Genomic DNA, 14196 nt, shown 5'->3' on the forward strand with positions numbered 1-14196 from the left:
ACTCCCATTCAAGTGGGGCGGAGGACACCAAATGAATTGGTTTGTGGGGCGAAAGGGGGTGCGCAGATCAATGTCCAATCTCCACTACCATCCATTTTCAGGTCCTGGCACTTCCTGGCATACTCCCCCCAACCCACCTCCCCCCTTTTTTTCACAAGGGGCTTATTGATCACCGAATGACAATTTAGCCAAGAGCTTTCAGTTTCTCAGATTCCCCATATAACCGAGTGAATCCTCACAATCATTCGGATGACTCAATGTTTGCTCAGACGATAATGCCTAACTCTTGACTCAAGCAAATTTACAGTACAGCCTATAAAAAGGTTGAGATTGCAAGAGATTGATCTTTTATTTCCTCGTAATGTTTTGTAGCAGGTGGAAAGGGGCCAACGTTCATTGGACACCTCCATAAGAGATAAGAAACTCTTACATGTGCCGACTTCTACGCACGTGAGAATTGCGGGTCCGTCGGGTCCAAAGACTGCCACTTGTTTGACGATAAAAGCCGGCGGGCGCTTAGAGGCTTTGTACTGTACGAAGTTGAATACAAGTGGGGTTCAAGCACAGACGCCACGTCCCACAAAGAAACGGCATGGCAGCCCGAGCCATGCCGATCCATATTCATGGACAGTCTGGCCTTATTATCGGCACTTACTCGTGTGTCCGGAGCAAGGCACTCTCCTGGCTGTAAGTGTTATCATTAAGCTGTTATCCCCCCTCACATTGGGAGCTGTTTTTAGGGGGGTTCTGTGACCTCAGCTGGGTCCTTCCTTGTTCTGGAGCAGATGTTAAAAAAAGGAGACCCCCCCTTTTTTACACAGACTATCCCTCCCCGCTGCCTCACTGGCATCTAATTAGGGCCTACGACACAAAGACTCCCAGATGTCCGCGTCCTCCTGGTCTACTTTGATTATATCCTTTCCACTCCGCTGACTGGCCGGCTGGAGGCCGCGCCGCCTATGGGCGCGTGTCGCCTCGGACAGCACTGCGCCGGTTTAACATATCTGTAATTGCTTTGGGTGTAAATCACAGGAAATCAGTCGGGAGGCGGCGGGGCGAATGAGGAATGGGCTTCAGTTGCGAGCCTTGGTCGCCATTCGTCACGGCCAGCAGACCTAAGTGTTTCATTTCCGTTCTAAACCCAAGAACACGGACGATCCGTGGAGAGTCAACAAGTTTGTACCCAGAGGAAAACGGGACGTGTTTTTTTTTTTACACAGCAGCAGCCAGGTTAAAGCTTTTAGCAGCTTGTCACACCTCTCCCAAGAGAATGTTAAAGAGATGGTCTGCTGTTTCTGCAGAATTTATTGCAAATAACAACCTCAGTGTTCTGGTGTCATCTCATTTGCAGTGTAGAGGTTAAATCTATTGTACTGTACTCTCTCATACGACCTTGATCACTCAGTTTATCCTTGCACAGAAAGAAATGTATGCTTAATTTGATATTTCAGTATTTTTACTTAATGGTATAGTCAAATTAATGGTACGATGGTTGACCCGTACATGGTTTTTGGGTAGTCTGGACCCATGGGGGGTTTTAAAAAGGACCCTCTGGTTCAAGATGCATCTTAAGGTGTACATAGGTCACCAATACACTCTTTCAAATTGAATTTTTTGGTCCTCATGATTTAAAGGCTTGGTATTGACAATGATTTTCAGAATTCACCATTTTTCTTTTTTCGATGATTTCAATTCACTCAATTCGATTCAATTCAATTTTTCATTTACACATTAAACACATTTGTTTAGAAATAAATTATCTATCTATCTATCTATCTATCTATCTATCTATCTATCTATCTATCTATCTATCTATCTATCTATCTATCTATCTATCTATCTTTTTAAGATATTCATATTAATCTGACACAATTAACATACTATAAAATGTATTAATGAAATAATGTTGAGATTCTTAATATCATACAGTGTTGCATGGATTCTCAAACAGAGAAGCTGCGATTGTTCTGCCTCTCCTGGAGGGCGTTTCAGTTTGACCACCAGGTGGCAATCACGCTAAAGCCTTACACCTTATTCCAGAAGAAAGTGTACATGCAAAAATCTGTGTTTTAGACCACAAATAGTTTAGTATTTCTTTAAAAGAGTTTGGATAATTCATGTTTGTGAGTTAATTCAGTCAGCAATGTATGTTTAGATTGACCAAGTGTTAACATTAGCCGTCCTATGGGAAACCCCATTATACGTTAGCATCAAGCTAGCGGGCTTTAGCATTATGCTAGCTTGATGCTATGGATCGATTATTGAGCTTAGATCAATTCATCAAATTTATCCACCCAGCCCTAATAATTGAATAATGAAATACTCAAAAGCACAAATTAAACCTTAATTTTCTTTATAAATTCAGATTCTGTCATCAGAGTGGGTCTTTAAGTGTTTACTGTCTGACTAGGGCAAATATACAGATATACATGCATGTATATATCTATGAATGTAATATAAATAAATATATGTATATTTATATTCTAAATATATATATAATATAAATATACAGATATAAATGCATGTATATATGTATACATATAGATTTATTTATTTATATTACATTTATTTTATATATATATATAATAGGTATATATATATAAATATAAAATATATATATATATATTTATATTATATATATATATATATATATATATATATATGTATATTTATATTATAAATATATATATATATTTTATATTTATATGTATACCTATTATATATATATATATATAGCAGATTCACAGTTTTTCTTGACTCCAGATGGGTACCTTATTTCAGTTTATCTCCTTAAACTGTTTTTTTTTTTTTCATTTTTCAAAAGCCTGTTCCTGCCAAAAACACAAACTTTTCCTCATATTTAATTTTTTTTTGCCGGGAAACAAATGTGGGTTTCAGTTTTATTTCTCACATCAAAGGTGAGCAAAAGTTACCTCACCAGGGAAAGACTGATGAGTAACCTTGTTACATAGTGGTGGGTTTAAATGTCAAAGGTAGATGTGTGTGCCGCTTTTATCACCTGTCTTTATCTAAATGCTCCATGACACTAGATCTTTCAGGTGTTTTGTCAATTTTTTATTACTTTCAACCCCTTAAAAAAACGTTTTTATGCAGTTAGATTTCCTGTTTTTGAAGGTAAATCTGTGACTTTTGCTGACTCTGCTATTTTTAATCAGAGTAAAAGTCAGTTCAAAGCAGCTTTTTATCCTTTGGAAAACACTTGCTCAATCAGTCAATCCAAAGCATGCACGAGTCTGATGCCTCTGTGTCATCAAAGTCCCTGTTTTCCACTTCCTGTTCACTGATTAGACGACTTCCTTCTGCCCGGGGCTGCAGAGATGTGGAGGCTGGGTGACGGTTGTGTGTCACGTCGAGCAGATGATGAAAAAGTCGCGTTTGGACTCACCAGACAGGCAGAGGAAGGGACGCGTCATGTCGATGTGTGGAGATGTTTGACACGCTCAGTCACACCGCGGGAGTTTCAGACGGGGTGTAACGGATACCGCCTCCGGCAGAGGCAGAGGGGACTGATTGGGATGTTTGAGTCGACCTGAAAACCGCAGTCTGGCCCCGTTACTGATGAAGTTTGCACTTTTTTCCAGTCAAAAATGCCAAAAATGTCCCTCGTTTGACCTATATTGTGTTAAGCTCCACACCGAGCGACGCCGAAATATGAGTTAACCCACCCCGACGGGGTTCCTGACCCCGAGGCGTCCAGCAGCTGACCCTTGACCCCATCCTCGCCGAAGAGGAAGTGGCGTGCTTACTCTGTCTAAAGCCCCAGCTTCTTTGTAAAGGAGTAGTATGCGTGAAGTGAAGTGTTTATCTTCTGCCGCAGATTCAGTCGGACTGGTTCCCAGCTCTGTTTGGAGAGGCTTGGGAAAACAAAGGGCCGAAGTCCAGGGCGGAGGGCGGGATTCTCGGCTAGATAGCTCCAAACTTCTGCTTCCTAGCGGAGATTAGGCGTTAAAACCAAAAGAAGCTGCAGGTAACAAAGTACACCAGACAGTCCCTAACTTGAGCCGGACCGTGGTGCAAAAAAAGTCTAAAAATGTGAAGCACGGGACAAGAGGTTGTTGACTTTCTCCACTCCTCCCCCTTTCCCCACCCTCCAGGGTTTCCCAGGTGTGCGGACCGCTGCAGGGCTCAGAGGCCATGGACCGGCACCAGGAGAGGAGGGGACGTTTGGAAAGCCGCCTGACGGTAAGACAGTTCCCAGTTACGTCAACAAGACGGGGACGGAGGGCTCTACTTTCGCCAAACAAAAGGCTTCCTAACCGCTGACTGCTTATTCAATGAGTCCACGGAGCCATTGTGCATGCCAATACCCGGGAAAAAGATCCACTTACACTAAGTGCTAAGGAAAGACAACCTTGTTTTAAGGTCACGCAAAGGCCGCGGATAGCCTGAGAATCAGATGTTGCAGCTCAAATTAATCTCCAGCAACGTGTGAAGCAGTTGAAGGGAAGCCCACGGCTGCCGGTGACGGACTGACAGCTTTATCTCCATGCGAAATTGCAGGGGAGAGGGGTGGGGTGAGAACCGGTTGGGCTCAGGGTTGACTGAAGGTGAGCGTACTGGCGAGAGCCTCTTTGGAATGTCAAGTGCAGCCTTTTAACCGACTGTTGTGTCTGAGACCCCTCCCCCCCGCCCACTCCCCACCCTTCAGTGTTTACAGTACGAGTACCAGTGCACAGGAAGTAATAGATCATGAGATGTAGAGTAACCTTTGACGGTTTCTGAAGGTAAATCTGGAGTTTCTTGGTTTGTCGTGGTCGGTATGCTTGCAACAAGGCTTTAATGAAGTTGATGCAGCTCTATTGACTTGACCCGACTTAATTGCTTTGTGCTGACCCATCTCAACCCGTTGCTGACATGCCAGAAGTTTAACAGGTTGAGGACATTTACATCGTCTGTACTTATAGTCCTTTCGTCAATGGCCATAAATACTTCAAATTGGCATTCGATGAACTCCTTTCCCCCCAATGTTGGAAGAGCTTTTTCTGTAGAGACCCTATCAGTTTAAGTCTTTGCTCAAAGTCAGTTGTTGAACACGAATCACATGTTTGGTATTTACTTAGCATAACGTTTGCTTATTAGTCTGGTTTTTTATGCATTAGAAACAAGGTTAGGAGTTACAGGTACTGGAAATACGCTAATTCGTATTGGCAAATTGTGCTTATTGTTAGCGCATGGCGACTATGCTAACAATACATATTGTGAATATGCTAACCTGGGTAACGTTTGTAATGTGGCTAAGATGTAGCATGTTACAAACAAATTATATGTTGAACTCCCTTCCTACTCCCTAACTACTAAAAGGCTATGTAATGCGGAACATCTAATACCCTTGTCTAATTCACCAAGATTTTTCAAACACACTTCATTGTTTTTTTTTTATTTATTTTTTTTTTATTTAATTTTTTATTTTTTACGAGCTATAGCTAAAGTGTAGAAGAGTGTGAAATTGTGCTTTTGTTACTAACAATGGTTAGAAAGTAACGTCTGCAGTATCTGCATCAGTTTTTGGAGTCACAGGTATTGTGAATATGTTAAAGTGTGTTAGCATATTGTGAATACGCTAACACTATTAATGTGGCTAACATGTTACAAACATATTAAATGCTATGTAATTATTCTCTTCCTACTCCCTACCTACTAAATCTATATAGTGCGTGACTATCTAATGTCCGTATCTAATTCATCAAGATTGTTCAAGTGCAATCCATTGTGTTTTTTTTTTTTACGAGTTACGGCTAACGTGTAGCAGTTGAACATGCTAAAACCCGCATTGAATTGAATTGAATTGAATTGAACGCGTTCTTGAACACACATCATATGCTCAGGGTTTATGTAGTTTAATACTTGCGTTAGCGGTATCAGTTTTTTTTTTTTTTTAGGTTAGAAGTTACAGGTTTTGTCAGTATGCTAACGCATACTAGGAAATTCTGCATATTCTTAGTGCATTGTGAATACACTAACAATACATATTGTGAATACACTAACAATACACATTGTGAATATGCTAACAATAAACATTTTGAATGCGCTAGCAAAACATATTGTAAAGAAACTAACAATAGGTATTGTGAATGCGCTAACGTATTTTGAATATGCTAACAATACATATTGTGAATGCGCTAGCAAAACATATTGTAAATATGCTAACAATACACATCGTGAATGCGCTAGCAAAACATATTGTAAAGAAGCTAACAATACATATTGTGAATATGCTAACAATACATATTGTGAATACGCTAGCAATACACTTTGTGAATACGTTAGCAAAACATATTGTGTATGCGCTAACAATACGTATTGTGAATACGCTATCGAAACATATTGTAAAGAAGCTAGCAATACGTGTTGTGAATGCGCTAACGTATTTTGAATATGCTAACAATACATATTGTGAATATGCTAACAATACATATTGTGAATGCGCTAGCAAAACATATTGTGTATGCGCTAACAATACGTATTCTGAATACGCTATCGAAACATATGGTAAAGAAGCTAACAATACGTATTGTGAATGCGCTAACGTATTTTGAATATGCTAACAATACATATTTTGAATATGCTAACAATACATATTGTGAATATGCTAACAATACTTATTGTGTATATGCTAACAGTACATATTGTGAATGCGCTAACAATAAATATTGTAAATACGCTAGCAAAACATATTGTAAAGAAGCTAACAATACGTATTGTGAATGCGCTAACGTATTTTGAATATGCTAACAATACATATTGTGAATATGCTAGCAAAACATATTGTGAATGCGCTAACAACACACATTCTGAAAATGCAAACAATGCGCATTGTGAATACACTAACAATACATATTGTGAATACGCTAACAATACATATTGTGAATACACTAACAATACATATTGTGAATACGCTAACAATACGTATTGTGAATAAGCTAACAATACATATTGTGAATACACTAACAATACATATTGTGAATACGCTAACCTGGCTAACGCTTGTGGGTAACATGATACAAAAACATGGGAAACTCTTATGGAACTGGATTTTAGAATCATTCATTCGGACAGCTCTACAAAAGGGCAAACACACTAAATAGAACACTGTGTAGGGAGTAGTGAAGGAGTTCTGAAATAAGAGTTACTGTGGACACACTTCATGAAGTCTAACTGATAGACTTATGACTTTTGTCTTGATTTATGCGCATTACAGTTCGGTCTGCCTTGTATATGACGCGTGTTCATAAATAGACCATTTATTGACGATGTGTCTGGTGTACTTTGTTCAAAAATAATTGAAATATTACAACCAAACCTGTAATCCTGCTTCATGTTGGCAAATGTTTTTGCTTTTTCAGGCTGAACCGAAGCAATAACTCTCAACAATTAAACATTTATCACATCCTTCATATCCACACTTAGGACAGTTTTACAATAAATGTGGTGGTATTACCAAAACTCCTATCTTTAATCCTCATTCTGTCCTTTTCTGATCCGTTTGGGTAAATCGGATGATTTCCTTTCGTCCTGGGAGACATATGTGGGTTTATAAATTATTGACCGACCTCGGCGCTGGTTTTTCCTGATCCGTGCCGTCCTTTCAGCTTTACAATGCTTCTGTCAATACTGCTTCCCCTTTACAGCACTTATTAGCCGACACTTTAATTGCTTTAACTGAACCCACAGAACCCAGATTTGGAGTGAGGACTGTAACTGGGTCATGTTTGTCATCCAGCTTTATGATTCAGCACGCTCGCGTTTTGTCCACTCAACCAGTCCATGCGGACCGTTCTTTTTTTTTTTTTAATCCCTCCATCTTTTTATTTTCCTCATCTCTATTGTCCTGAAATCTGTGTCATTTTGGGAGCAGAAGGAATACTTTCATAGTAGGACACTGAGGAGCTGGGAGGCTTTTGGTGGAAGTCCAGCTTGGATCTGTGCAGATGGAGGCTCCTGAAGAAAATATGAACTTAGGGGCAAAAAAAAAGAAAAAAAGAAGTGCATGCAATTAAATGAAATATAACTTCAATAGTTTCTGATGAAGCTATAAATCCTATAAACATTCAGAAATATGAGCTGGGGACGGATTTATGTTCTTTACTTTGGTGCCTCAACTTTAAGTTTTCTCCTTTTTCATACCTCATTGACTGTATATGAGAATTGGACTGAGTGACCCCTCCCCCCTGGTGTTCCAAATAGGAAGTACGTGCTAGTCCCAAAACCTCAATACCCCTATAGACTTCTATTGAGCTCATTCTATTTGTCCGGATAAACATTTTTGTTGAGCTAGCTGCTATAAAACCTGTTTATGCTAATTCAAATTTTTTATATCATATATTTTTCAACTGATTGGTTGTCAGGATTGGTTGCCATAGTAACTTTGAATAAGATTAACTTGGATGAATCTCAGACGATTACTGACTATTTCTGGTTCCAATGTGGCAACGCCCGTAGTGAAAAAAACAAACAAAAATTGACAATGGAACCAGAAGTATGTCATTTTCTATTTGTGACATTACACTTACTCGGTTCGGTTCTCATATACTGTCAATGGTTTCATGGACAATCCACTGGTTCGATGTGTTTCATCACTCTAACTCGGTTTGGTTCTCATATACAGTCAGTGGTTTCATGGACAATCTTAACAAGAAATAATTCAGTTTATATGTGTGACATCACACTGCCTCGGTTCAGTTCTCATATACAGTCAATTGGTTTTATGAACAATCTGAACCAGAAGTAAGTTGGTTTCTCTGTGTGGCATCACACTGACTCGGTCCAGTTTTCACATACTGTCAATGGTTTCATGTAGAATCTTAACCAGAAGAAAGTCAGTTTATATGTGTGACATCACACTGCCTCGGTTCAGTTCTCATATACTGTCAATGGTTTCATGGACAATCTGAACAAGATGTAAGTTGGTTTCTATGTGTGTCATCACGCTGGCTCGGTTCAGTTCTCACATACTGTCAATGGTTTCATGTAGAATCTTAACCAGAAGAAAGTCAGTTTATATGTGTGACATCATGCTGGCTCGGTTCAGATCTCATATACCGTCTGAACCAGAAGTGAGTCGGTGTCTATGTGTGACATCAAGCGCACTAGGTTCAGTTTTCATATACTGTCACTGGTTTCAAGGCCAATAATCAGAAATAGGTGGGTTCATATGTGTGACATTGAATTGACTAGGTTCAGTTTTCATATACTGTCTATGGTTTAATTGCCAATCTTAACCAGAAGTAAGTGAGTTTATATGTGTGACATCATGCTGGCTCGGTTCAGTTCTCACATACTGTCAATGGTTTTGTGGACAATTTGAACTAGAAGTAAGCTGGTTTCTACATGTGACGTCACACTGACTTGGTTCAGTTCTCATATACAGTCAATGGTTTCATGGGCAAACTCTTCATTTTGTACATTTCCTGTGAAGCATTTTTCCAAAGAGCACTTAAAAAAATATAACAATTTATTTAATCTAAGTAAAGGGTAAAACCTTAACCTCCAGTTGGATGAATAATAATTTCTATCAATCATCTATTAGTAGTTTTGAGTGAAGATCAGGGCATGGTAATGTTTTTAAAGGTGATGAACATTTTGCGGTTGGTTTGTATTTTCTTTCCGGATGGCGCATTCAGGCGTCTAATCCGTGCATGTTTAGCAGCTCTCAAAATACAGCAGCGGTTAACTGGGGCAGGGTATTTTTTTAATTTATTTTTTGGATTACATAACAGCCGTGTTGCTGGGCTGATTCTTTGCCTCCATTTATTTTTATCGTTTGATGCCCACGCGCAGATGAGAGTGTCTTCGTCATGCCGCGACGCGTGCAGTGAGCCTGACGGCCGCGGACAGCCTGTGAGCTGATGCCGCGCTGCCGGGGCGCTTGTTAAGTAGGTCAGCGCAGATGCTCGGTCAGAGGTCCATCCTATGGAGGGATTGCAAGTGAGCAGCTGACTGTTAAAGGGAACGTTGGGAAAAAAGCGGAACAAAAGTGCGTTCGTTTGAGGGTTCTGATGGGAGAACAAATACAAAAACACAATAGTTGTTTGTTTAACAGAAATTCTTAATGCATTTAAATATAAATCTAAGATGACTTAGCACATTTTTTTCCATCCATCCATCCATTTTCTTGACCGCTTCATCCCTTTCGGGGTCGCGGGGGTGCCGGAGCCTATCCCGGCTACTGATGGGCGAAGGCGGGGTACACCCTGGACAGGTCGCCAGTCTGTCGCAGGGCCTCAATCACACACCCAGTCACTCTCACATTCACACCTAGGGGCAATTTAGAGTCACCAATTAACCTATGAAGCATGTTTTTGGACGGTGGGAGGAAGCCGGAGTCCCCGGTGAAAACCCACGCATGCACGGGGAGCACATTTTTTTAACACCTTTAAATTTTACAGATTTTCTATGGCCAAGAAATGCTGAAAATGTTACATAAAAATAACTATTTTTGGTTTAAATTATGTCCTTCTAAGCCTTTATTAAAAATACTGGTTCCACTAATATTGGCCAAAAAATGTTAAAAATCCTAAATGTAGCTCGCAACTTGGTGCTTTTACTGGTATTTTATGGTATGTTTAAAGACTTATATCAACTTTTTGAGCTTTGAAGTGTATTATAATATTTCTCACTAAAAACATCCCCAAAGTGATATTCTGATCCGTTCATACATCACTCACTTTTCCTCTAAAAAACTGTGTTCTGAGCACTAACCCTTCCTAACCCAAGCAGTTTCTATCGAGCTGACAGAAAGTGAGAACCGCGACTTTCAAAATGAGTCTGCGCAGCCAGTGCCACCGGCCCGGCTAACACAAACGCCTAATTTCTCCACGAATCTAGCGCTATTAAGCTGCTAACTTTGCCGCTCAGCTAGTGGTGCTCAGCCACTAATTTAGTCGTTCAGCTTTCACTGCTTACCCGCTAACTTCGCCACTTAGCTAGCACTCTCAGCCGCTAGTTTTGCTGCTCAGCCAGCAGTGCTGAGCCGCTAACTTTGCAGTTTAGCCAGCAGTGCAGAGCCGCTATCTTTGGTGCTGAGCTAGCATTTCTCATCCTCTAACTTTGCCACTCAGCTAGCAGTGACCAGCTGCTAACTTCACCAATTGGCTAGCAATGCTCAGCCGCTAACTTTGCAACTTAGTGGTGGGGGCTAAGTTGCTAGATCCACTGATCAGCTAGTCTTTCTCAGCTGCTAACTTTGCTGCTCAGCTAGCATTACTGACTTGCTAGCTTTGGCCCTCAGCTAGCTGTGCTCAGCTGCTAACTTTGCTGCTCGGCTAGCGCTTTTTAGCTGCTAGCTTCATCGCTCAGTAGCGAAGGCTAGCCCCGGATATTGCTACAACCAGTGTAGCGATGGTCGGGGCTACTAAAGGCAGAAATACTGTATGAAGATCCATCATTGCAAAAGTTTAAGGGTTTTTTTGGACAAAATAGAGACATGCTGCCGAGGACAGCTCTAAGTTGACGTCATGAAATGGGCGGCACCCAAAAGCAGCAAAAGGCGGAGTCTCAGAGATCAAGTTATCTTACTTCCGAGGTTGGAAAAAAAACAAAGAAAAAGTAACTCATTTCATAAATAAATGCTTCTTTAGTGTGTCAAAAGTAATGTGCATATATATGGATATAGTTTACTCTTAAGAAAAGAATAGTATAGGACACGTGTCAAAGTCAAGGCCTGGGGCCGGATCCGGCCCTCCGGGTAATTCTATCAGGGATCATTTTATTTTATTGTTATTAATGGCGCAAAATTATGTTGCACTTATTTCTAACTTGTATAATTTTTGACAAAATATATTTTTATATTGAATATTGAAAGTTATTTAAGGTTTAAATTCATTTATTCTGGATTATATTCCTGCCTTTTTTATTCATAATTGTGCTAAAAAGTTATGGTTCTAAAGTTTCAAAAATTGGCATTTAGCTAACTTTGTGGACTACTTTGACACTTACTACGATCTTTTAGGCTATTTTGGAGTTTAACTAATATTTCAGCTTCATGCTAGCTGTTTTTTTTTTGTTTTTTTAGCTAATTTAGGCTTTTTTGTCATGTTTTTTAGGCTGTTTGGGAGTTTAGCTAATATTCAGCTACATGCTAGCTGTCTCTAATAACTTGTGTTTTTATTGTTGTTTTTTAGGATAGATTTTTTATGTTATTTTGGACTTTAGCTAATATTTTAGCAATTTGCTAAAATTTTTCACTAATTGTTATCTTCTGGAGTTGTTAGGCTAATTTAGAGCTTTTATTTTAGCAACATGCTAACATTTTGGCTGATTTAATTTACTGAGGAATTTTATGCTAATTTAGAGTTCAGCTAGTAATTAGGCAACGAGCTAGCTTTTTTTTGATAATTTGGCTTCAACTAAAAGTAATTAAGTTTTTTAAAAAATCCCATTTTGAGAAATGCTAGTTTCTTTTTAGATTTTTGCTTTTGCAAAAAAATAAGACATAATTCATATTTATTTAAATAAAAAGGTTGCCGACACCTGGACTACTACTCAAACAAACAAAAAATATTGTCCATTCAATGACCGTCTTGCTTCAGACCAATCGATCTGGTTGCACACACCCAAATTTTCTATGTCCATCAAAGAAATACCACCCCACACACTTTTACAGATTTCCCGGCTAAACCCTGTTCCTCGAAGCAAACCTCATTAACTTAAGCGAGTTTAAATCTCAGAGAGATTGTTTTGTCTTCAGAGTCTTTTTCTTCTCACTGTTTTTTTATCCTTGTGCAGCAGAGCAATCATGCTCAAAGATAATTGATAACAAAAGGCGAAATCGAAAACACTTTGTGGGGGAGGAGGGTTAATAATCAAGTGCACCACATTACTGATTAAACGCTCGACTATCAAAACAACGGCGGCACGTGGTTGCACTTTTCTACCCTCCTCTCCAGCTTTATAAATCGTTTATTTGTTTCAGTCCAAACTACTTCCAAGAAGAACAGACGATTGACTTTGTTAAAGTTAATTTAGGAAAATTCAACCCCCCAGGTCCACTTTTTAATGCTAGCTCCAACGTGATTGGCTAGCAGGAGAAGTTTGATATCATTACTGAGACGCTCAAAGTAATTAAATGTAATTATACAGCAGAAACATGGCGACATTGTCCCCCCCACCCCTACGCCTCTTCATTCTCACGCCAGTCCCCGTGGACGAGGAGTCCTCCCTCACAGCTTCCTAAAGTGAGAGATTTAAACTCCTCCATTCACTAAATCCTGAAAAACTAAATGAAGTTTCCCAGCGGGGGGGTGTAGCGGCCCCCGGCGGGGTCTTTTGACGGCTCCTTCAGGTGACATGCCGTGCATACCTGGGCTCACGGTGCGGGTATCTACGGGCTGTGGGAAACCTTCCAGAAATCTGCTGATTCTGCCTGGTTCCCTCCATGGGAACCGGTTTGCCTTCAAACAGTGGCTAACCCCCAAAAGTCAGCTTCCCGCTGCGGAGCGGACTGAGCGGCTGCCATCTGCTTGTAAATTGGTATTTAATAATCTTTGTGGCTGTTATGAAATGAGCCGCTAGTCTGTTTTTCCGACCAAAATATCAAGATCGTTTCTGTTCCTGCACAGTTTTGGGGGATTTTATTAAGGCAAATAACCAATATGTTGTGATGGTAACTGTTTCAAAATGCAGACGTGGAAATTATTTAAAATGTATGGCAGCACGAAGGTGCCACAACTATAATTCTTTTTAAAGTTATATATTTAAGTTTAAATAAAACAATAAAAAAAACAAGCAACATAAACATTTGCCTTGACATTTTTTTGGAAATCCAACACTACTGAAAAAAATTGACACCAATTTAAAAAATGACAACATAGAATATGGCACAACAAAAAAACAATCTATGTTGCAAGTCTGCATAATACATTTTGATGGTAACTGTTTCTAAAATCCAGATTCATAATTTATTTAAAATGTATGGCAGCACTAAGGTGCCACAACAATAATGAAGAAAAAAAAAGTTTTGTTTTTAGAAACACAGCAACACAAACATTGCCCTAAAATGCAACAGTGCTTTAAAAAATTGACATAGATTAAAAAAAAATATAACAGATTATGGCACAAAAAAATTAAAACATCTATTTTAGAAGTCTTCATAACACGTTATGATGGTAACTGCTTCAAAACACAGATGCTGAATTTATTTAAAATGTATGGCGGCACTAAAGTGCCACAACTGTCATT

The 14196-nt window shown here is 39.4% G+C and overlaps 1 protein-coding gene across 1 annotated transcript in view; it reads left to right on the top strand.

The window, feature by feature from the left end:
* Positions 1 to 3636: 3636 nt before the first annotated feature.
* Positions 3637 to 14196, top strand: part of LOC112156703 (nck-associated protein 5) — a 196632-nt gene continuing 186072 nt past the window's right edge. Inside the window, exons 1-2 of the mRNA XM_024288992.2 lie at positions 3637 to 3988; positions 4116 to 4203. Coding sequence (XP_024144760.1) covers positions 4156 to 4203 — 48 coding nt within the window. The 5' untranslated portion in view covers positions 3637 to 3988; positions 4116 to 4155. The remainder of the gene's footprint in view (positions 3989 to 4115; positions 4204 to 14196) is intronic.

Source organism: Oryzias melastigma, linkage group LG2 (genome assembly GCF_002922805.2).
Source record: "Oryzias melastigma strain HK-1 linkage group LG2, ASM292280v2, whole genome shotgun sequence".
Lineage (NCBI taxonomy): Eukaryota > Metazoa > Chordata > Actinopteri > Beloniformes > Adrianichthyidae > Oryzias > Oryzias melastigma.